The sequence below is a fragment of the Chionomys nivalis genome, chromosome 1, assembly GCF_950005125.1.
Source record: "Chionomys nivalis chromosome 1, mChiNiv1.1, whole genome shotgun sequence".
NCBI lineage: Eukaryota > Metazoa > Chordata > Mammalia > Rodentia > Cricetidae > Chionomys > Chionomys nivalis.
The window spans coordinates 121880258-121905473 of NC_080086.1; the positions used below are offsets into that span (position 1 = coordinate 121880258).

General features: G+C 44.0%; 1 protein-coding gene across 1 annotated transcript in view; it reads left to right on the top strand.

Annotated features, from left to right (window-relative positions):
• Positions 1–25216, top strand: part of Thada (THADA armadillo repeat containing) — a 317002-nt gene that overhangs the window by 198111 nt on the left and 93675 nt on the right. The window contains exon 30 of the mRNA XM_057784137.1: positions 13314–13432. Coding sequence (XP_057640120.1) covers positions 13314–13432 — 119 coding nt within the window. The remainder of the gene's footprint in view (positions 1–13313; positions 13433–25216) is intronic.

Here is a 25216-nt window from a genome sequence, read left to right on the forward strand (position 1 = left end):
CTGTCCGAGAGAGGTGGTACTTGTGTCCAGTCCTTGAGCAAGTCTTTGTCCAGAGTGACCGCTAGTGTGAATAAATAGGCAGTAGCTCTTTGGGATGAAAGGGCCACAAAGAGCAGCAAGAAAAGCCTGCAGTTCCACATTTCAACAGTTGCTGGACAAAAAGTTTTCCCGGATTTCATTTCATTACTTATTTTCCACTCCAAACCTGCTCCACCTTAGGGAGGGTGCTCCAGATCATTCGTGTGGAAAGCAGGCAGAGAGCCAGGAGTAAGAAGGAAGCTTTTGAATAGCTCCTGGTGTCCACTTGGCAGATGCAGGGGAAAACTTCAAGTCTAAAGGGCAGCTGGCAGGAGTGCCCAAAGCAGGGGTACAGGAAGCAGTTCAGTAACACACTATTTCATGGTCAAGATCAAGGGGCCTGAAGAAAGAATTGTAGAAATGAGCAGAGATAGCAGTGATAACTATAATTGTGTGTGACACATCTTCTAAGGATCAAGGAGGTCAGTGGAGCACATAAACTCTTGATCCCATGACATCCTCATCTTGATGGTATTACTTCCATTCCAGGACTGAAGACCTAGAGTTGAGTAGGGAGCCTCTGCCCTAGAGGTGAGCTAGAGAGAGGGTGGGTGTTGAAAGGCTGGAGAAGAAAAGGGCTTGATGTTGAGCCAGGATGGGGAAGGTAGATTTCAGCACATGTAAATGGAGGAAACATGATCACCCAAGGAAGGAGCTGTGCAACCAGGAGAAATGGAGGAGGAGGTCAAAAATGTCAGAGGACTTTGAACTGTACACAGAAAAAGCACACATGACAAGACAAGTGAGGTAGATGGCCCAGCAAGCATTTGAGAAGGAACTGATTTGCAGGTGGCTCACTGACCACAGCAGTTCCCACACGCTTTCTGGAAAGCGTCAGTACACAGTCTGTGGTGGGGGGTTTGCAATGGAGAACTTTTGCTTTTTAATCATAGTTTTCCTTAAGATTTGGTCTCTGGGCTTTCTCCTTCATGGTAATAGCAGAACAGCTTGGACAGGGGTGAGTTTAGAAAGCAGGAGACTGCACCTTAGCATCCACTTAGACATCCCAGTGTCTCAGCATCACATGAAACTTACTCTCCTATGGATGCCATTCTTCACCCGGTGCTAGTTGTCTTTCTTTTTTTTTTTTCTGAGTAATTAAAAGAAGCCAAAATGAGGGTCCTAAAGCCAAAATGGGGTTTTTAAGATTGACTAGTGCAAGCTTATAGTACCAATTATTTGATTATGTAAAGTAAGTGTAGTTTACATTAAAAAAATTTTAAGCTGGACTTGATGGTGGACACTTTTAACCATAGCACTTGAGGCAGAGATAGGTGGAACCCTGAGCTTGAGACCAGCCTGGTCTACAGAGCAAGTTCCAAGACAGCCAGGACTACAGAGAGACCTTCTTGAAATGCCCCCTCCCCCCAAATCATTTATGTATATGTGTGAGTACATGCCATGTGTCTGTGGAGACCAGTGGAAAGTGTCAGGTCCTTTGGAGCTGGAGTTTACAGGCAGTTGTGAGCTGCTTGATATGGGTTCTGGGGACAGAATTTAGGTCCTTAGAAAAACCATTAAGGGTTCTCATCAATCAACCTTTGGGTGGATGAGAACTTTTGTAATCAGAGAATTCAAAGCATGTTTGAAAAATAATACTAAATATAGAATTATAGTATTGACCATTGCTGATGTGAATGTAGTGGCTTTTATTTGCTTTGTGTGTGTTATTTTAAATCACAAAATTTTCTGTAGAAGGCATAAAACAGTTTTCCTGTGATTTAGAGTGTGAGCCCTCTTCTTTGCTCTTGTTTTCCTTTCTTATCTCTATCTGTTACAATTATTTATTTCCTTTTTTCATCCTTCCTTTCTCCCTTCCTCTTAACTCCTCTCCCTGCTTTTCCTTTTCCACAAAATGGGGTTGGCCAGAGACCTCAAAGAGAGCTCCTTCCAGAGCAGAGGTACTTGTCTTCTGGTGTTTGTTCTTGCTGGGTGGATAGTGAAGCCATACTTTGTCTCTCCCACCACATCTAGTTCTGAAAGGTCTCAGTGCTCTGCTTGACTTCATCGCACCACGTGCCCTGACCACTGAGACATAACTGACTGGCAAGTGGACGACAGACGTGGGGGTGCTGAAAAGCAGTCAGGCTCTCGGTTCTGAGATGTGGGAGAAGCCGTGCAGTGTTGGAGATGTGGAGATTGGCAGACCAGTCTCCTCATCCTCCATCATCCCTGGCTCTGTGGAGTAGACCTTCATGGTGTCACCCTTTGTTCTTCTTCCTCTTGTCCGTCCTGTTTCAACCATCATGGCCTTTTTGGTTTCCTGTAGTTTCACTGAGGATGTTGACACTGCAGGCGCTCTATTGTGAGCATGGCAGGAATACTTTTTTTTTTTTAACTGTGATAAAGCACACATAAAGTGTGCTATTTTAAGCACTTGTGAGTGTTCATATCAGCTGTATTAAATATATTTGCACTTTTGTGCATCCAGTTTTTAGGACATTTCTAACTTGCACACTTGAAACTTGGTACTCATTAAACAGCTTCTGTTTCTCCTTCCTCTCAGCCCCAGGCATGCACATTCTTCTTTGTGTAACTATGAGTTGACCACTTTTGAATACTTCATAGGAATGAAATCAGACAGTGTTAGAGGTATGCCTGTGTGCATACATATGCATGTGTGTGCAACTGGCTTCACCTCTCATGGTGCCATAAAATGCATGTATGTTGTAAATCAGAAACACGGAAAATTTAGCTATGACCAAAAAAAAATCAAACTTATAACAATATACTTCTTAAAGTAACTGGGGGATGGTCATTATTATGCATCTTTGCCTTATGTGTGACAGTAACCGTGGTAAGGTGACTATTATTATTATGTATCTTTATGTATCTTTGCCATGTACTTGACAGGGGCTGTGATAAGATGACCATTATTATGTATCTCAGCCATACACTTGATGGGAGTTATTGTAAGATGACCATTTAGTATCTCTGCCATACACCTGACGGGGGCTATGGTAAGATGATTGGTGAAAAGCACACTATCTAGGAAAATTATCAGAGTCCATAAGGAGCAGTCCTAGGAAGGGCAAGAAGTCTGGTGGCCAATTCCAAACACCTGCTGAGGAGTGTAGGCAAGTATAACAACAGAATCAGTGCCCACAGATGGCCAGGTTCTTCTCTATTCCTATTTCAAGAGGAGTCATAAATTGCCTAGAAATATTAAAACTGCATGCCATTCGTTGATCGGGAAGACTCAGTTATCAAAGTGTAATCACCAAGCACTTTTCACAGCAACTACCCTAGACCTCATTTTACCCCATGACATGAGCATCCATTTACATGTGAGGAAAGTGAAACTCAAGGACGGTACAGTCTTCTTAGGTCACCAGCCCGGCCTTGCCTGGAGCCTGCGATTTGACAGTTCCCCATAGCGTCTCACTTCAGTGCTGCCTCCATTTTGACCTGGATACTTCTTTGTTATGAAAAGGTGTAGTGTGTTTTGTAAAGCATTTTCCAGCTTTTCTGACCTGAGTCTCTAGGTACTGGTAGTTTTTAGGTTGTGACAACCAAAAATGCCTTAGACAGTGCCAGATGTTCATGGCAGATTTAGAACCACTGATCCAAAGCCAAAAGTTTCTCAATATGAATCTGATGGGAACAAAGAAAGATGTCTTTTTGCCCTATTACAGTCTGTCCCAATAATGTTTGAGAGGGCTCGTCTATGTAAAAATCCATACTAACTTTAAACCTTTCCCAAGTTGGTCCTCATAGCCTCCCAGCAATACCGGGATGGGGAGGTCAGAACAGCTGATGCTTGGGGAGGGGATACTTTCTCAGTAGTGTTTGCTCTGTGAGCTGTTCGTTCAACAGATAATGGCAAGAGAATAGTTTCAGAAGTTGAAAGATTTAGAGGGGAGATAGCAAGCTTCCTTAAAATGGATCTGATGTAAATGTCATGTCAACAAGCCAGGAAGACAGGCTGGTTGGCCACCCATCACACAGCATATTCTGGTTCTGAGGCCTCACCCTCTTCTCTCCCATGTGCAGATTCTTTGTTCTACTTTTGTTTTGGTTTTTGTTTGTTTGGTTGGTTTATTTTGTTTTTAGACAGTCTCTTGCTATGTACCACAGGTTGACAGTTCTTTTGCCTGGGATTACAGATTTGTACCACCGTGTAGCAAGCAGTCCTGCTACTTACACAATTACGTTAACCTTGTGAGTGCTGATTATCTCACAGAAACTGCCTTGAATTTGAAAACCAAATCAACAACTTTCTCACTCCAAGAAGAGCCTGTTGGACATGATTTGCATAAAAGGATAAATAGTAATCAAGGCAACATTTTTAGGTGCCAAATGGATGGTTCAGATAATAAATTATATGGGACTAAAGGTTGAGATGATCATGACCTGGCATTGTTAGATAGCTTCACAGCGGGAGTTGGTGGACTAAGCCTTAATGAGTAAGTAGAAAAGACAGGAAGGTGGATAAGGTCTCGTTATCACAAACTCTGCCTAGTGATGGATTGAAATACATTTACATGCATGCCTAGCATCCAGAGCTCATTGTCATCTCAGACAAATTTGGTTACTCGGGATCAAAGAAGGCTCATAAGGAAGGATCTGTTTCATGGGTCCTTTCCTTCAGTGATATCTCACGGAATCACCATTCTCTGAAGTGTTCTCCAGGGAACCTGGGCTCAGGATTTGGAGAGAGCTTACTGAGGCCTGCTTGCATGGCGTTAGATAGTGCACAGGCTGGTGGGGTTGAGGAGGCACAGCAATCACTAAAAGGGCTCCACGACCACATGAGACACTGTCTGGCGTATTGCACAGGCTCCAGTCATTGGCTAGAATTGTAGCATTCCCAAAAATGAATGCTGCAGATGTTCCCTCTGTTGGAGGTGCTGAGTGTCAAAGGAACAAACAAACTGGGGGAGGGTGAAAGGGAAGCTGCCCACTTCTCCATTCCTAGGGACTTAGAGCAATCGCGTTTTTCCTTTCTCCATGTGAAAATATAAACAGTCACTTCATAAACAGTCGTCTCTTTTTGACTTAGAGATCAGCCTCTCCCTTTTGTTTACTTCGATTCCCTTTGAAATAAGCTGCAACTGACAGCATGAAAAAAAGAAATTCCATCTTCAGTTTTCAGAAAGAGAAGTCTGCTACCATAGAACATGGATTTCAGCAGCCTCCAGAGGCTGGCCCTGGCTCTGACCTAGGTGCAGGCTTGAAGGGCCTGAAGGGAGGTCTTAAGGTGCTTTGTCCAAGCCCCTAACTGAGGGGGTTGGATAATAGTCACTAATCAGCCTGAAGACCAGATACTAAATGCCAAATTGTTTTCTCTGATTCAAACTCTTTTTACAAGGGAAATGTTGCAGTTGCTTTAAAGTCCAGAAAGTTGTATGTTGACGTAGCGGCTTTCTGTTAGCCGTGCTTGCCAACAGTATGGGTATGTCACTGGAGCACTCAAGAATGCTGCTACCCAGCCAGGCAAGGTGGCGCACACCTTTAATCCCAGCACTCAGGAGCAGAGGCAGGCAGACCTCTGTGAGTTCGAAGCCAACCTGGTCTACAAGAGCTCGTTCTAGGACAGGCTCTAAAGCTACAGAGAAACCCTGTCTCGAAAAACCAAAACAAAAACAAAGAATGCTGCTACCCACCTCTCCCCTTGGTGCCTTTCCTTGACCTGCTTGCTCTTCAAGTGCCACTGGGTACTAAAAACTAAAAAGTTGAAGGATAAGTCCAGTAGTGGCTATTAAGTTGATGAGGACGACTGACCAGGTCTCGTCCTCCATAGTACATTGTAAGACTGAAAAAAGTCCATATTTTCCAGTTTCCAGTTTAATAGTGTGGAGTTACTTTGCCTAGTTCCCATTATAAAGTGTGACGTGATATATGTATAAAAACGTGACTTTAGTGGTCAATTTCTAACTCATTGGTAAATTCATGTTTTCTTAGTTATTAATTGTGTTTTGTCTTTGCAAAAACTTTGTCAAATCACTTTGGTTTAAAAATGCATTGTTCGGGGGCTAAGAGGTGGAACGTGGTGAGAGGGCAGGTGGATGAATAAGAGTAGAGCAAAGGGGACGTGCATGTGAAAAGACCATAATGAAACCCATAGCTTTCTGTTAAAAGAGAAAAATACATAGTTATTCATTTCCTTAAACCTTAATGAAATTAAACATTTTCTCATATGTTTATTGGCTATTTGTATTTCATCTGTACATTGTTTATATTCTTTGCTAACATTTACAGTTCCCAAAGGGTGTGCTAAAGCACTGGATGATTTAAAACTGGGGGAGAAGTGCAATGATACTGGACATCTGTCAGACATGTGAACTACTAGGTCAAAGTGACAGAGCATTAGCTTGTGACACACTGCTCTTGATGCTGTCATGTCTTTGTAAAATTGACATTGGGTAGCTGTTGTGAAAGAAAGTAAGTGTCACAAGAAATTAACATGGAACAGCAACAAGAGGAGTCCAGGGCGTGGGAAGTTATACACAAAAGTCTTTTTACCCTATGTGTATTAGTTTTCAAACAGCCACAGAGTTAATCGGGTCATTTGGACCTACTCACTTAATGAATTAAAAGCATTAGATATTTCTTTTGGCCTAGAGGGCACTGTGAAAAAATTATTGAGGTACTGATAGTGTGTGAATTAAGGAAGTTTGAAAATCTAGTCCTGCCAGCTTTTTTGAAACAAAGTCTCACTATGAAGTCCTGGCTGACCTCTAGCTCAGGGTTCTGCCTCCCTTTGCCTCCTACATGCTTTCTCTTATTCGTCCCTAAGTATTTTAAGCTCTGTATTATAGAATTTTTCAGATATAAACAAGTAATATAAGAATCTTTGGGTGAGTGGAATTATCAGCAATAATTCATTATTGACTAGTTGTATTTGGTCGGCAGGTATTTATTTGCTTATTTGTTTATTTTTATGTATGAGTGTTTTGCCTGCATGTATGTATGTGCACCATATGCATGTCTGGTCCCCAAGGATACTAGAAGAGGACACAGGATCCCTTGGGTCTGGAGTTACAAGTAGTGAGCTGCCACATGGGTGCTGGGGTTTGAAACTATGTCCTCTGGAAGAGCAGCAGCAATGCTCTTAATTGCTGAGTCATCTCTCCAGCCACTGCTCTGGTTGGATTTTGATACATTTTGCTATATTACAGACTTTATTATTGATCTCAAGTCTTTAAGGATCCAATTATACAGAAAATTTAAATGTTCTCCTGGCCAGGCATCATGATTCATGCCAATAATCTGGCTTGCTACAATTTGAAGCCAGCCTGAGCTACATAGTAGGTACCATGCTAGCCTGGACTACAGAGTAAGACTTTTGTCTTAAAGTGGGGAGGAGGACTTAAAGAGACTGGCTTTGCAAACAAATTATCTGTAGTGTTTAAATTTTTACACATTATCTGTAGTGTTTAAATTATCTGTAGTGTTTAAATTTTTACACATAGTTTCTCAGCAATAAAAGCTAAAGTTTTTAGTATGAACAGATAAAGATTGACTAGCTTCAGTATTCCTGTCTAAACGTTGTCCTTACCTAATTCAGGGTCCTTGACACTGCTTCTGGGAACCAGGTTCCTAATGGCATTATAAATCTGTAGTACCACCATGACTTTGCAAAACAAATACAAACTCAAATTCAGTTCCTACTCCCTTCCTGAGTGAGTATGGTAGCGTTCCTAATCAATAAGCCCCTCTGTTTAGTGAGTCTTTTTCCTCCAGACAAAAATCCTGTTTGCTTGGGACCCCGAGGAGCTGTGGGGAAGAATGAGACCCAGTTCTTTGCTTCAAGGGTCTCTATTCTAGGTAAAAACAGATTGATGAGTGATGCCAGGTTCAGAGGGCTAGACATGTGGCTTAGTAACAAAGAGCTTTCCTAGCATGCATGTGGTTACCCTGTGTTCGGTCCTCAGCACTGCTCCCTTTGGAGGATGCCAGTGAACAGGACTGTTGGGCACTAAAAAGAAATGAGGGTCTTAGGAGGGGGTTACAAGCTCAGTATGCAAGCCCAGAAATGTTTGAAGTTGACGCTATGGTTTGAGTAGAATGCCTGTAGCCCAGTTGGAAAGAGTAGAAGGAAACCTGGGAAGGGCCAGGCTTGACCAAGTAGCCTTTGTGAGGTTGTAAGAAGTGGGAGCTCATTTTTTATGGACACAGAATAGGCTTAAGAAGTAAAAGGGAGGTTGAGCTCTCAGGACCCAGTAAGTCCTTGAAGAGGGTTTTGAACTTGTGAGCGTTACTTTTAGGGCTTGGGAAAACTGACAGCTGTATGTCAAAATAAGTATTGGAGGAAAGACATCATTCAGGTGCAAGGTCTTTGTGCTTTTGACCAGCATGATGGGAGAGTTCTAGAAAGGCAGGACACAGTGGCTTTCCACCTACTCTTTTGGGAGGGTTATATGTTTTGGTCTTTCCACACATGTGTATTCCCAGTGATACGCTCCCAGGCTGCTTAGGTAAGAAGTAACTTCACCTGATTAGTCCTCTTCCACACAGCAACAACACTGCTTACCAAGACCTTTTCAGGGGTGTGTTCTCTCATCTCATAAACAGGCTGAGGTTTGGGGGAGCAGCCGCTTGAAATGCTTCTTGCCCAGCTCTCTAAATAGAGAGACCATTATGGGATTCTTGTGGGTGGCACAAGCCCTTCTTCCAAGGAATGACCCAGCTAAGGAATTCGAGTATCATTAAGGTGCTGTCTAGAGCCCATTCTCCTCCAAGGTCTGTGTGACTGGCAACAAGAACCACTTCTTTGTTGGGCTTTCTGTGTACAAGTGGTGTAGATAAGTGCATATGCCCATAAGCCTAGCAACAAGAAGGGTGCTCCTGAGAAGCTGCTGTCTACCTGGGGCTCCAGCCAGTGTGCCTGAAGCATAGAGCCAATCCTGCAACCCTGGCTGCACTGATTGGAACTGACAAGTGTTACTAGGATTTTCTCCCTGGCCTTCCCAACACATGCACGCATGCACACACGCGTGCCTGCATGCACACTCTCATATACATGCATGCAAGTGAGTGCACACACTCACACATGCATGCACACACATGTGCGTGACTGCTTTTGTTTGTTATATCCACTTCCAGCAGTTGTGTGATGAGGCATGTTTCTGTGAATTAGAAAATTTAGATTCTTTCCTCAACCATCCCCCTCCTAAGCCCCCTTTTCAGTCTGACTTAAAGCCATAAAATACTTCTGCCTGCCTGCCTTTAGTTCTGTTTGTATGAATTAAGTTGACAGGATAAATATTCACATTCCCAGCTACAGGCTGAAACAATGTTTGCCTGTTCTGACCAGTGAGTCAAGAAAAGGGGGAGCAGGGTCTGACATCACCCTATACTGTACATTCCCAGCATAGATCATTTATTTAAGTCCCTAAAAAAAATACAGATGTTTTACCAGCTGAAATAAAATCCTGTGTAAACATGGAGCTTGGAAAAATGTGTCACTGACTTAGCTGGGGTTACAGCAATGCAGGAAGAAGACAAGCAGGAAGGCAGATGCAGGCTGGTGTGCTCGGCCGAATGGAACAAGGAATGAAGTCCTCGTCCAGTCTATATGCTGCAAGGGAAAAAGACTGGATTTATTTATTTTTTTCATTTTGTTTTAGCAAAATCCAGCTGCAAAAACGAATCAATTAGCATCAGAGTTTAGGATCATTGATGGTTATAATCCACTCACCCCCTTTAGGTCTGACCTTTAGAGTGTCTCTTTTCCTATTAGAGTTGGTCTTTTTCAAGGCCTGCCTAAGCCTGCCCTGTGACTGTGGGCCTGTTGGCTCCTGGAGCTCAGCTACTGTTGATTTTAAAGGGGGAAACTGGCCTGCAAGCCACCCTTGTGAAGAAAGCTGTCTTCGCATCGCCTCCCTGAACAGCCATCCATCATCTCGATCTTGTCCACCCAGGCCACTGTTCTAGTTCTGCAGAAGAAACCAGCCAGACTTTCCTGATGCTGTGGGAGGCTTTTTCAGGGAATTGCCTCATGACTCTTCTTAGACCCACAACATTTATTCAGAATGCACTACATTTGTGCTGTGCAGCTGCTTCTAAGATTCTGGACTTCCCAGATGAACCCCACACTTCCTACAGATGCCTGCACCCTACCCCCAATCTCTCTATATTTAGAGTCTGGGTAGAGTGAGACCCTAACTGCTTCCAGGTTCTCAATGTGATATCTCATTAAGGCTTAGTTTTTCAGTGCAAGAAATACAGCCCCCCCCCCCTGCCCTTCATGCAGTACAGCTCCTCAAGGACCACCCCTCCCTAGGGCAGGACTGACCAGCCCCTTCCTGTGGTAGCCAGGGCATGCTGCTGCCTACTTAGATTAGGCCTGCCTCTTCCTGACTGAGGCATAACTATCTTGTTTTGTTTTGTTGTTTGTCTTTAATATGTGATGTTGGGGTGCAGAGGTACCAAAGCATTCGTGTGAAGGTCAAGGAACAACTGTGCACAGTCGCTTCTCTACTTCCGCTTAAGCTTGGGTCCTGAACTCTCCGTGTTCATGTGGCAAGGCTCTCTGCCAGCTGAGCCATTGGGCATAATTATCTTCTGGCAGCAACGCTTTCTTCTCTTTTTCCTTTCATCGTTGACACCTCTAAATCCACATTAGGGAGCAAAGTTCCCTTCCGTCTCAAAAAGAATTGCTGTTTTGTATAACAGATGGCTAGCTAGAGAAAGCATCACATAGATGTCCCCCTCTCCACATCTCAGTAAATGAGGTGTCAAGTCCAAGCTCATCCAGCCCCCCTATCTCACTCTCAGACCTGTGGGGATGCCCTTCTGCCCCTGACTTTGAGAGGTCGCAGACTTGCGCCCCCGCTGGCTCTGCACTTGTCGGCACTCCCAGCTCTCTGCTGGGTTCTTCTCTCTGGCTGAAGCTCTAGCTTCTCTGTGCTTGGTAACAGCTGTTTGCAGGTTATCCCAACCCTGGAGTCAGCCATACTCTCCACCAGCACTTAGGCAAAGTGTGGAGAGAGAAGAGAGGCCTTGTCTGAGGGACCAGTGGCTCTTTCCTGAGTTTCCTGGCCTTCTATCTGAACTTCACACCTAATTATTGCCTGTTTTTTCTTGAGCCCAGTGTTACAAATGACATGTGAAGATGGTTGTGTATTCAAATATTTTCATTAATATTTTTCCGAAACACCAATCTATTTCACACTTGCTTATAAGCCTTACCTCTCCTTCATCGTCTTATCACCCTTTTCCTGCCCTGCCCTGCCCTGCTCTGACGTGCTCAATTTGTATTGTGCTGCCTCTTCCACTTGCTTCTTTCTACCAGGTTTGCCTACATGCACCTCTGTATCCACTTGTCGGGTGCAGACAGATCACTCTCTGTCCTTGGTGAGTAACTAGGATCACAATTGTTGTCTGGTTTGTGCCCAGGGTGACAAAATTGATGGGCCCGTAGGCTGACATTCATAAGCCAGAGCTACCAAGCGTTTCAAAAACAGTGTTGTTTTTGCCAAGTAAGGTGAGCAAATATAGGCCAGAGCTTAAACATCCACCGGGGGTTATTTCTGAAGTGATTGCTTCTAAATGAGAAGCATTTGAAACCTCACGGCTCTCTTGACAAGTAAATTCCACAGTCGTGTGTTTTGCTGGTGTCTGCTGATTAATTACCGCACTGTGACACATGAAAGCCCTGGTGGTTGGTTTAGTGCAGCTGTGGAGAAAAGAAAGCAAGGCCCAGTGACTTTGCCAGTTCTTTCGGGACAGTGGGGATTGAGGCCGAGGGAGGTATTTTTCCCTCTGGCAGTCACCACTTAGGAACAGAAGCCCCAGCCAGCCCAGTTCTCCAGGCTCTGTGCCGGGTGGTTTGGTCCCTGCAGGCTGTGGTGAGAGAACAGCATCTGACCTGGTATGTCAGAGAGAACAGGTCCTTTGTTAGAGAAAGTTCCTCAGTGTTCATACACTCCAGTATACTCCTGCTTCCGAGAAAAGCTACATTGGGCATGGTGGCCTACACCTGTAATTCCATCAGGAGGCAGAGGCAGGAGGATCGGATCCTGAGATCAGCCTGGGCTACTTAAGCTCTTATCTCAAGGGCATTGTGGCTTGTGCTTGTTATCCCAACACTTGGAAGACTGGGGCGCAGACTGGGAGATGGCACTATGCTTGTGTGTGGACTACCCCAGGAGCCCACATAAAGCCAGAAATGACAGCTAGTGTGTCTGTAATCCCAGCACTAATGGCAGAAGATTCAACAGAAAAAAAAATACTAAAATAGATTTTTAAATTCTTTTTTTTCTTTTCTTTCTTTTCTTTTTTTTGAGACAGGGTTTCTCTGTAGCTTTGAAGCCTGTCCTGGAACTAGCTCTTGTAGACCAGGCTGGCCTTGAACTCACAAAGATCCGCCTGTCTCTGCCTCCCGAGTGCTGGGATTAAAGGCGTGCACCACCAACGCCTGGTAATTTTAAAATTCTTATTGTGTTTATTGGTAATTTGTTTCTGTCCTCCTCCTCATCTTCTTATGTAGATGGTGGAGCCAATCAAAGGAGTTGTCTACCATGATCCTTTCAGGTCAGAGAACCTTATCTACCCTCTGTCTCATTCATTCTGCCCCAAAGATTTGTGCTCCTCACGGAGGCAACGTGGGCCATTGCTGAGCAGGAGCCCATGGTCAGGTTTGCTTGTGTGGTGATACAGTGCCACCATCCTAAATATAAACTCTAGACAGACTCCAGGATTTGCCTGTCAGCTTTTCATTCTGGTAGATAATTGCCATGAAGATGTCAAGCGTGTGCACACATCTGACTGCCGAGGGAAAGTCGGAGAGATCTTTTACAGACGCCACTGCCCGCTTCCTCACAGCTGTGCTGTGCCTCCCTCATCAGCCCATACTGTCCTAATGAGCCCAGATTTACATCTAAACCATGTAGACTCGTAGTTCCTTTCTGTCCGAAGCCCTGGAGTTTATTTTCATGTGAGACAGCTGACATAACGATAATTGCGCTTCTTTGCTCAACTCATTGTATAGGTTGTTTCTAAGGGAGACGCTCTTGAAGCAAATGATTGTGTGGTCATACTGATCCCCATCTGGGGAGTTGTGGGAAAGACCCAGAGCATGGGTTTGGCCGGGCCCTGGACTTCTCTCCACTGCTGTGTCCTCCCACCCTGCAGTTTCAGCTTGTTTTTCTGTGCAGACTGGAGCCTCATTCTGCAGGTGTCTGTTTCCTTTGAAGGAACTGTTTTGAGGAGATCTAAGAGGGAGGACCTGAGCATTTGTGGAAAACATTTTCACAGCAAAGTATTGCCTTTTCTCTTTTCCGGTTCAGGTTTTTCATTTGTTACAAGCCTACGTTACAGACTCCAGACACAGAACAAATGCAGATTTTCAGCAGGAACTAAGTGACGTCATTGTTTGTACCAAAGCCAAACTCTGGCTAGCCACGAGGTATGTAAAAGCCCCACGTGATGAGGCATCATCCGGTTAGCGGTATGTTTGAGACTGCTGTTTCCAGTTGTGAGGAGTTCTAAGCCACTCACTTGGGTTCCTCAGACTTATTAGAATATTTTAGAACTTTGCACTGTGGTAAAGAAAATACTTTCTTGACAATTTTTCTAAAATTGCTGAGTGATGGGGTCGGAGTGTGATAGGCTTCAACAGTCTGAAGTTTCTTCTCCTCACCCAGTACCTGTGTAGATTTTGTAACTAGAGACGCCAGTGGTTGACTGGTCTACATTGTATAAACCCTTAGGAGCCATGGCAGCTTCATGGCTAAAGATCCTTGGGCGACTTGAGCAGGCACTGACAGGAAATGAAAGGTGCCTTGGTTAGATGGATAGAAAGATAGCATATTTCAGCAAAACAGAGGGGTACTCTTCTTTTTTTTCTTTTGTCATTCCTACCAGTATTTATTCTGAAACTTAGAACATAAAAGATAAAAGAATAAAAAGAACCTTTCATTTTGTTATGTGTAGAGAATATTCTAACACAGTGTTCAAATCTTCATTTAGGTCCCCAGATCCTGGTAAGACAGTGTCCCTGGCAAAGGTCGTTAAGAAGAGGCCAGTGTGCTCCCTTACCATATGTCATGCCATAGCTTGCTGCCTCGGGTTTTGAGTTGATATTTTGTCATCTAATGTAACACCTACTCCCTTTTTGTTTGGTAAATGTTGTGCTTCTGTTCATTTTTGTTGGAATCCCTACTCTGTGTGGGAAGTCAAATAATGGGCTTTGTGAGGGTCCCAGTCACCCTAAGCAAAGCATTGGTGAGCAACAGGCCACCATCAATCAGCCTATGTATCCACACGGAAGAGTGTATACGTAGAAAAGAGCTAGACCTGGCTTCTAGGAGGTTCAAAAGATGAGTAAGCCATGTGTTCATTCAGTATTTTAAATGTGACAGCAAGAAGTATAATACAAACGTAAGCAGTGTAGGCATGGCCCAGAAGAGAGCTGGGTGGGGTTAACAGCAAGCCCACTCAGAGGTGGGAGAATTTTGCCAAATGGCTGAGTCAGGGAGAATTCCAGGCATAGGTGATACAGCATAGGCAGAAAGGTGGCCATGTGAAATGATGGGATAATTCTCCGTGAGGCAGACACACTGAAAGCTCTGAAGGAAAGAAAGCATCAGTTAATACTTAAAACTGTGGGCAGGGATATTGAGGGGGTTCTCTATCTGAAGTGCCAATATGGCAAGCTGCCAAATGGTTGATTTCTCTAAGCCTGATACCATTTACCTTCTGTGTAGTCTTGTTGCCCTTAGCTTCTCTAAGTTACACTTCCTGGAAAAACAGAGACTTGGGGGGGGGGGGGCTCACATTTGCCCCTTAGTTTTTCCCCAAGAAACAGGTCAGGTCTTCCTAGCTATTATTTCTGAGGGTCAGGAAGTAGAGGTTCCCTGGAAATCATTCTTCTGAAACCCTCTTCCAGTCATAACTTCTCCAGTCTCCAGCCTTGGCTCTGAAGCTGCTGTAAGGGAGGAGCTCTGCCCCTTTTGCTTAGGCTCATTGGAGACTGTCTCCTGCTTGCTTTCTGAGTCCATTCCTTCTTGCTGCATGAGAAAAAATGGAGGAACAGGTCAGCCCTTAGTGGGCTTCAGTTCACTCAGGGCCTGAAGACAGCTGGTAAAGTGGTACTTCTACCCACCTACTCTTCAGCTAGAGAAGCCCTTCCTGCCTTGGGAGACATGCCTCTTGGTCCCTGTCTCTTGTCATTGTCATCAGCCCTTCCACCCCCTTCTCTGGGTTTGACTTCCGATTTCCTTAGCCTAGAAAATGAAGCCATGAATCACATGAGCTCACTGGGTTTCCACCTCCCTGCCCAGAGTACAGAAAAACTACTCTCTGTCTCCAATACAGTCAACTCTCTATTATCCAAGTGTGAACTTTCCACTCAGTGGGTGGTCTGTGAATGGTTCCTAACACCAGACCGCCTCTTATTTCCCAACATACTTTTTTACAAGTATTAATCGGGGTGTGTTCAGAGCCTAGAATCGAGTTTGGAAGAAAATCCTGCTGCCAAAGCACAGTACATTCCAGAGCTTTGCACGAGCTGTTCTGTGTTATCCACATCATGGAGTACTGCCCACCGGCCCTGAGTTGAGGCCATAGAACTCCATGTAGGTAATGAAACCTTCACCTGGCCCATGCCTGCCTTATCTCTGAGGGCCTCGTGCTATGGGAGGTATTTGTCTGTACCAGTCAACTGCATGCTCAGATGAACCCATCTGGGGTCATGGTAGTCACCTCAAAGCAGATCTTTCCTCCTTTCTCCCTGCCTTTGCCTTGGAGATGTTACAGTGCAGAGTATTCCAAATTCAACTGCTGAAGAGGCCCCTTTATTCCTGGTCATTTACACTTGAAAGATAAATGTGCCTTGGGCTCACTGAGGCCTCTCTGTAGCTTTCTGGTGTAGCCTATGGAAAGTACTGTTGCTGGGCAGAAAATGTTCCTTTAATTTCTATCAGCAGCACCTTTTCCTCATTGAGTTCATTCAGTCCAGTAAGCACAAGAATCTTAGGGGATGTGCTGTTTATCTTTTTGTTCCAAAAGGTTTCTAACACAGTTTATTGAAGCTATGGATAATCAATTGAATTTTTAAATTTGGAGTCTAAAATCGAGAACACATAAAGACTTTTGTTGCATATTCATGTTTTGACTTTGCAAGATTAATAAGGATTTATTTCTGTGAGCTAGTTGAGCAGTACCCACGGAGTTGCTGAGGGAGTTTTAGGTGATAAATGGCCAGCTGGCAATGTGACTTGAATAAAGGACCAGGCTTTTGCTCTTACAAGCTGCTTTTCATTCCAGGGTGTCAGAGCCTTTATGGAAATCGGGTCTTTAAGCTTTTGCATCCTTTCCTTCTCCCTTTCTCTTAGCCTTCCCTCCTCAGCCAGTTCACCGTGATCTCTCTCAGTGTGAAGGCGATAGTTACTAATTCCTGGTAGAAAACTCAGCCAGTTCACCGTGATCTCTCTCAGTGTGAAGGCGATAGTTACTAACTCCTGGTAGAAAACTCAGCCAACCCGGCTCAGGAACCAAATGAGAATTAGAGTGAGCCTCTGGCCTGGAAAGTTGGTCTAGGGGTTCCTCAAAGAGGTTCTAGTCTAGACCCGAGGGTGGCCCTGCTGACCGCCCTTGCTGTCTGCAGGCTCCAGGTCTGCTGTGCTAGCAACTCATGGGCCCGCCCAAACAGGAAGGGCTTTGAAAAGCTCTTTCAAGCAGGACTAAGAGGAAAAGGCTTATTTACTTTGGTTGTAATTTGGGATTACAATTATATTGGGCTTAAAATTTTTCAGAAGTGGTTTGTTATCTTGTGTTTGCTTCAGTCATAAAAGAATAAATGTGTATTGGGTGTTCCTTTTAGAAAACTATGAAATCAGCCATGTGTGCTGGTACACATCTGTTAATCCTAGGTGGGGTCTGAGACAAGCGAGTTGTTGAAAATTTCAGGCCAGTCTGAGCTACACAGTGAAATTTTTTCACGAAGCATAACAAAACTAAATCAAAAAAAAGATAAGGAAAACTTGGTAGGCTGTGCAAATGTTAGACACTGTGGGTGATATAATAGTCAAAAGGAAATGCATTTTCTACTAGACTTCTCATGGTTTTCCTCAGCTGTCAGTGCATATCAAGGAAAAATAGTCTAGCACAAATTTCAAAAATAATGTAAAAAAGAAAGTTACTCTTACCACAGTCCAGTGGAAACCACTGTTATTGGTTAACAGTTTTATGCGGTTACTTCAACTTTTTTCCTATTTTTGTTCCATAGCTAAGATTTTGTTAAGTATAAAAGTTACAGCTTCCTCCTTTCACTTGACGATATGAAAGTATTTGCTATTATTATTATTATTTAAAACTTTTTATGTCTGCTGTGAAAATAGTATCACACTTAAAATTTAAAAATTAAAAATAGAATTAGTATAAAATCTTGCAGTTCTCCTTCTAAGTATCCGCACACACACACACACAATGAAAGCAGAGACCTAGGTATTAATTTATGTTGTTGTTGAGTTTTTTGACTGTTTTAGCTTTACCACCACCCATCTTTATAAAAAAATAATAATTTTGCCTGTTTTTGAATTAGGAAAAAAATCCTTAAAAATATCATTTGTTAAAAAAATATATGTAAGCATCCGTGTGTGTGGGGGGGGAGGTTTGGGTTTTTGTTTGTTTGGCTAGTTTTTTGAGACAGAGTCTCACTGTAGCCCTGGCTGGCCTGAAACTCACCAAGATTTGCCTGTCTGTCTCCCAGGTGTGCTGGAATTAAAGGCATACGCCACTATGACTGGCTTCATTGCTCCACTTTTCTTTTTTTGTTTTTGTTTTTTTCAAGACAAGGTTTCTCTGTAGCTTTGGTGCCTGTCCTGGAACTAGCTCTTGTAGGCTGGCCATGAACTCACAGAGATCCACCTGCTTCTGCCTCCCGAGTGCTGGGATTAAAGGCGTGCGCTATCACCACCCAGCTCATTGCTCCACTTTTTAATGTCATAAATAATGTTCTAGTGAAAAACCTGTGTGTGTGTGTGTGTGTGTGTGTGTGTGTGTGTGTGTGTGTGTGTTTGTGTGGTTGTTCTGTAATACTAGCCTTAGGTTTGCCCTGTAGAAGTAGAGTGAGTTTCCTGAGACTACCACAGTATCTAAAGGTTTCGGTGAAGCTGCTATACAGGGAGTCCTTCCTCCCACCAGCAGTCAGAGAGACCTTCACCAAAGGTTTAAGATTTTTTAAAGCTTAATTCTGGAATGCCTACTTTGTGCCACACTCTGGATGAAGCAATTGGTACATATAATTCCATAAGTTCATCTCAAAGCTCTCTTGTATTAGAAAATCAATTTTTCTTGGAGACACGCCCTGTGTGACTCCAGTTTAGTTGGTATAAGTTCAAAGATAAGTAAAGTAAGTATACATATGCTTTCCATTTTTACTTTTAATGGGATAACACAGAAACCAACACATTTTAACCTTTTGTTTCTGCTTAGTAAGGAGCCTTTCCTGGGCTTTCCAAAGGTGCCACTAGGACCTGGGTGTGTATACACTCTTTGCCAGAGGCACCATGTACCAAAATAACAACTTGTTCAGATCCTATTGACAGTATAAGTGCTTTATATCTATATGTGCTTACTTGTAGGCTCAACCCCCCCCCCCTCTTGCTTATTCTTTCTCTCATTTTCTGTCTTTCCCTCTCTCTCCCTCTCTCCCTAGAGGAGTGATGATTGTTTTAATTTAGCTTTGAGGCAGTCTTGCTCTGTAGCTAGGCTGGCCTCAGACTCACATCCACCTTCTAGCTGTAGGTAGCCCACTGCTAAGATGTAGGACACTACCACTTTGGCTCTGGTCATCTCTTTCAATAGAACATGCCTTGCATACATCACAACTGTCCTCAGCTGGCCACTTCTCCCATTAGATCCCCCACAGTAGTCTGTGACTCTTGGTCTTGACACTTCTCAAATGCCAGATTGATTGGTAGTCAGTTTACATTCCAAACAATAGTTCCTAATTCTCAGGCTGGAGTGCTAGAATCAGTGTCAGTTCCCACCCTTAGAGAATATTCCATACCTTTGCCCTCCTGACTCCATTTAAGCCTGGTACCCTTCTGTGGTTGTTGTCCTAGAAGCTCATGGCACATTTTCATGTTTCAAGGTGGCTAAAGTAGAATAGACTGTATTTGGATCACTTCATTTACCAGCCTTTCTCGGGCTAGCCATATGCCGACTGTTTTAAACACTGCAGCTATTTATTAAAACCACAATTACAGCAACAAAACAGTATTTTCAGGCAGACTCGTGGGCTTGGAATTTTAGATGCGGAAAACCCCTGATGTTGGTGTGACTTCACTCACCAGCCGCATGCATGTGCAGAACTGCAGCCCACAGAGGTCAGGGCATTCCATCCATTCACACACACAGCTGACCAGGAGCAGACCCAACTGGCAACTACTAACATTTGTTGAGGACTCAGCTTCCAAGTCCTTGTCAGGCTTTTTCCAGACCATACTGTCTCCATCTGTCCATACACTGTTTGTTTGTTGGGGACTTAGGGATATAAACCTTGTCTAGAGTAAGCTTCTCCGAAGAGAAGCATGCACATCAATCACTTGTTAGAACGGAGACTCATATTCACAAGCTCACAGTGGGACCTGGGAGCCAAAATAATAGACCAGTTCCAGGTGAGACCACTGATTGGCCCTGGGACATAATTCATACTTCAGTGATAAAGACTAAGGCATCAACAATTGTAATTACATGATCCCCACTTGAAAGTATTCCTGCCCTCATGACTTCATTCTCAAGGTCATAGTAGAAGCTGACCCAAGACTACCAAAGGCATAAGGCCTGCCTTCTCTCCCAATATCAGGGTCTGTGTGGCACCAGGACACTATGAGAAGGCGGTATTCCTTGATCCAGGCCACCATCCCTGTGATCTCCATGCCTGGGGAGGACCAGTGCTTTGTTGACAGCAGTTGAGTGTTTGTGGTTCTGTAAAATGCCAACCTGACAGGCTCTTGGGGTACAAGAATAGGGTTATTAAGAAAACAGCCTTGGGGTGAGTTTTTAAGTAAAACAGTGTTATTGAAGGGAGTGGGGACAGGAGAACCTGTATCCTGAAGAGCTACTCTAGTGACCAATTCTGGTAATTGGTACCTCAAGCCAACTCTAACTTGCAAACTATGAACTGTAAGATTGATACACTTCCTAGTCAGCTTCCTTGGAGTGGTCCTCCCACCCCTGTGTACTCTTGTTAACTGGCCCCACTAACATAAGCACTGGACCCTTGATGACCTATTAAGTAAGTGTGCTATAGAGACAGAGACAAGGCTGGGCTTGCTCACGTGTGGCATTCCCAGTTCTTTCCCAGGGCTCTGTGGCCAGCTGCAGAATTCTGCTCTAGAATATCATTTCGCTTTACAACAGTTGAAGACAGTATTTCTTTTCTAAGCAGCAGATTTATTCACATGAGAGACTACACTTTCAGGGCTTGGCTCTGACCCTCCTTTGGCTCTGTCCCCGGCCCTTCTACAGTCTCCTGTCTTTTTTACCAGACTGCCGCTCTCTGCAGGAAACAGCTCCTTCTTTTGCAGTGACCTAAGAAACAGTGTGGCATCATCCCTCAGCCATGCTGCAGCTTGCTTTCCCACCTCCATGCCATTGACAGGAGTGCAGCCCAGAGGGGTTGTTGTATTCCAGTGAGCATGGGGCTCTGCAAGGCTATCATTTGTGGTCCCTGCTAAGACTTGAAGGGACACAAGTCTCAACAGGGCTGGCAGTGTCTTTGCTTTTATGTGTGTGCTGGGAGGTGATCTCTTTTTAGGCTGTTGCTTTTCTTTTCTTTCCTTTTTTCTTTTTCCTTCCCTTCCTCTCCCTTTTCTTCTCTTCTCTCCCTTCTTTTGTATAAAAGGTTTTCCCAGTAGTCCTTTTCTACATTTGAGAGGCAAAGAGGAGAGAATGAGACGATGATCACTGCTTTCCTATCAGCTCCGAGATTTTGTGGGGAGAAGAGACCATCATTAGGAGCCTTTTTACTCTTCTCACTCAAGCCTATCTGAAGTCACCTGCAGCCTGGTGAAGAACTGAATAGAGAAAGGAGTGGAATTGGTGTATTTTAGACCCAAACTTCTTTCAAACATCTCAGGAATGTTTAAGGCAATGATACCTTGAGTTGAGATCCTGTTTGTATTTTTCAAACAAGAAAGAACTGTGAAGTTACATTTCAGCACAAACAGTGGGAGAAGATGCAAAACATCTTTTTCATTAAATACTTCTTTTGCAAATGCAAGAAGGAACAAGCTGTCTGAGAGGTGAAGTTTGAAGGTATAGGAAGTGGTTTTTGCTGAAAGCTTGGCTTCTGCAAGTGAGTCAGGGTAACAGCAGTCATGTGTGATTAGTGTGCTCACCTGAGCCTTGAAGTCCAGGAAAGTATAGAATAGATAGTCCTTTCACACAATTGTACACCAGGCATCCAGTCTCCAACTGCTGATGCCTCCTGCTTTTTATATACAGAAATCGACAACCCGAACCTGAAGCTAGGATTAGCTGGCTAGAAGGCTCTTCTATCTTCCGCCACTTGTAGCTGTTGGCCCGAGGGGTGGAGGGCTGTTGGTGGAAAGTTTGGACAATACTGTCATGTTCTAACTTTTCCTTTCCATAATACTATGTAAAGCTCTAGTATAGTGGGGTAATTTTTTTCCCTAATATTAGTTGCTAATATTAGTATTACATCTTAGCATGTAATATGTTCTGTCTTTTGGATAAACCACTACCTTCATTGAGCCATTTCCATTTAATTAAAGCCAATTCCAGTTCACAGACAGTATAGAACAATGTAGCATCATGCTGGATAGTATAAAATGAGTGCTTATTACTAGGGTATGGTAGTGTGGCCTTGTAATTCCAGCACACAGGAGGCTGGAGCAGGATTGCTGCAAGCTCAGGGTTAGACTAGGCTGCACAGTAAGACCCTGTCTCAAAAGTCAAAATATAAACTTAAGGTGTAAAATATTGTCTCTGTATCAAAAACCATTTGGGGATAATAGAAAGATGGCTCAGTGAATTTGAGACAACTTGCTGTCTTGCAGAGGACCTGGATTTGATTTCTAGCACCTTCCTGGCAGCAACTATCTATAATGTCAATCCTAAGGGATCTGATGCCCTCTTCTGACCTTTATAGGCACCAGGCATACATGTCGTAGACATTCATATAGGCAAAGCACCTATATACATAAAATGAAAAAAAATCTTCAAAAAAAAAAAAAAGCCTGACCAAGACAAGAACAGATTAAACATAAGCAAGTAAGAATTTACTAAGGGCTGAAATGAGTCACAGTAGAGCAGAAACAAGAGAGATAAATGCTAGCTTGTGGGGTACAGGGGTCAAGGAAGGGTTCCAAGAGGAAAAGACTCTGAACAGGCTGAGAGAGGGTTAATTGTTTGATAGGCTAATTTTCTTTGACTGGAGAACTGGAGGGGTTATACAGATACAGACTAACCTTTGTCGAGTAAGTGAAGAATGTCTGCTGCCCAGGTACCAAGGCGTCTTAGCACAGTGCACAGCACTGTGATAAGTACTTTAGGCATATGGGATAGAACCTCAGTAGACCTTGGCTGTCGTGGTCTAGTTATAATGCAGTCCAATGCCTATAAATACTATTAGCCAATAGTGGAGCTCAAATAGCAGTGGAGACAGTAAGTATGAAACTCCCAAAGAAAAGGTAGGTTTGCACAGTCGGGAGATTTTCTTGGAGAGGTCTGAGAGTACCTTTAGAGCTGGCGTATGGTTTAAAAACAGCAGAGGTGTTAGAAAAAGAACATGCACACTGCAGCGACACGTTTTGTGAACAGTGGGAAACAGAGCCTAAGGAGGTGCTCTGCAATGCTGGTTAAGGGACCAGATGTGATGGCCCTTAAAGCACAACCAAAGGAATTTGCATTTGGTCCAGGACTTTAAGATATAACCGCTGGCCTCAGGCAGACACTGGTGATAGGCCTCTGTCTGTACATACTTGAAATTCAAAATTCCAAAAGCTCCCCAGCAGCAGCCTGCCAGTCCCCTGGGTCACTGGAAGTGGGAATGGCATGACTTTTATCTTTGTGCTTTTGTTAAGAGGATCACAGAACCATGGAGTTTATGCTAGGAAAGGGAATGTAAAGATGGTCTCATCTGGTGAAATTCCTCCCTCAAGCAGAAGCTTTTGTGGAAACTCAATGATGCTGAAGCTCGTGTAGCAGAGACGGTAAACATAGTTTCAGCTGGGGTGGGGCCTGGAGACCACCTGCATGGCTTCCCTCCCATTGGAAGCCCAGAAGGGACTGCGAGGTACCCTAACTCGCTGTTTGAAAACAGTGATCTAATCAAAATAAAACTGCAGAGGAGATAATTGACAAGAAAATGGGCAGCCTTCCTAACAGACATATGTGGTCCCCAGAATATGGCTCCAGGTAGGGGTGAATGTAGCAGGTTCTGTTTTGCTTCTCGCCCTACCTGCCACTGCTGCCTGATCATCCTTGCAGAAGCTGCCTTCCCTATATAGGACCCAGCCCTAGACTTTGCCATCAAAGGCCACTGTTCCAGACCTCTTCCTGAGAGGCCAGCTGCCACAGTCTGCTGCCTCTTTACCAAGCAGAGGAAGTTCATTCTCCTGAGCACCCAGTGTCCAGTGTTCTGTAGCAGTGACCTTTTAGAGGTAGTTCCTCTGGAGTCAGTTAGCTTGACCACAGTCTTTACGGCACTATGTTCCCTCCCTGCCCTAGTATTGAGCTGATTAAGCCCTGGTACATTTGCCCTGTGTGCCCAGGGTTTAGCCCTCTTTCAGGAAGGCTTGTAGGAAAGGGACTGGTTTCTGCGAGTGGGCTGAGGGAGGAGCCTGGAAGAGACCCTCACTGACTTACTTCTCTTTGCCCTCAGCTACCTGTTGTACTCAGGCCTCTTTAGTGGTTACAGTGGACTACAAGCCTCTAGAAACACCTTCCCATGCAGGCTCAGAGAAGCATTCCTCTTTGAGCCTAAAGAGCCACATCCCTGTGTTCTGAAGAGGGACTGCTTCTTAAGGCACTAGTTTAGTAGGAAACCTCAGCATTAAAAAAAAAAAAAAAAAAAATGCTGTGCTGAAGTTAGGGGGCACTGCCATATGTCCCCGAAGCCCACCACTGTGGCCTGTACCATCTAGAGGTTCCACTTCTGTCTTCAGAGTTGAAAGTGCTAAAGATGTGAGATTTCAGGCTTGAGAGACAGAAGCAGACAGACCTCTGCGGGTTTGAGGCCAGACTACATAGCAAGTTCCAGGTCAGCCAGGAATACAGTGAGACTTGTCTCAAAAAAGAGAAAGGGAGGGAGGGAGGGAGGGAGGGAGGGAGGGAGGGAGGAAGGAAGGAAGGAAGGAAGGAAGGAAGGAAGGAAGGAAGGAAGGAAGGAAGGAAGGAAGGGAAGGGGGGAGAAGAGGAGAAGAGGTGGAAAATGGAGGAGTCTGGAGAAGACCTGGTAGTAATGGCTTTGCAGTGTCAAAGGGCCAAGCACAAGAGGGAGAGACCTATGATCAGGCAGCTAGCTTGGACTCTGTTAGCATTGTCAGCCATGCTGGAAAGACACCAACCCCAGTGTGTATGGGTACACACCAATGTGTCCTTTATGCTTGGAACACTGTCTCTGTTTAGCAGTTGTGTTTGGGACACATAAATACAATGTGTTTGTCTGGAAAACCTTGACTCTATTTTTAGCTTTGTCTTGATCTTGGGGAGGTCACTTGAGCTCTATGAACATAGTGTTATTGACTCTGAAAAATGGAAAAATAATGTCTATGATTCTTAGTAAGAAGATAAAATTAAATAAGAATGTTTTTAAAGATAACCCTTTCATAAAATGCATTATACTGTTATTCTGTCGCTTGTATTGCTGGGACTGAGGTCCAAGCATATGCCTTGCCAAGTTCACATGGCCATAGTTTGTAAAGTGAACTTGTCAATCAGCATCCAGGAGTTTTCGTTCTCCTTGCTTCTTTATCCTTGTTGTGCTCCTGGAAAGTAAGTTGGAAGAATCAAAGAGACTCTGTTAGCATTCTGTAGTGTGGTCAGTGCTTTTCAGCCTCCAAGTCCAAACTACAACAAAGGTTTCCTTAGATACTACTTTTCTCCCATAATCCCTAGCCCATAGCTTATTAAATTATTAACCAGCAATTTTTCTGGCAGCATATTAAACTTTACTTTTAAACAAGTCACAGAGGGAGGGAAACATGCATCTCTCATA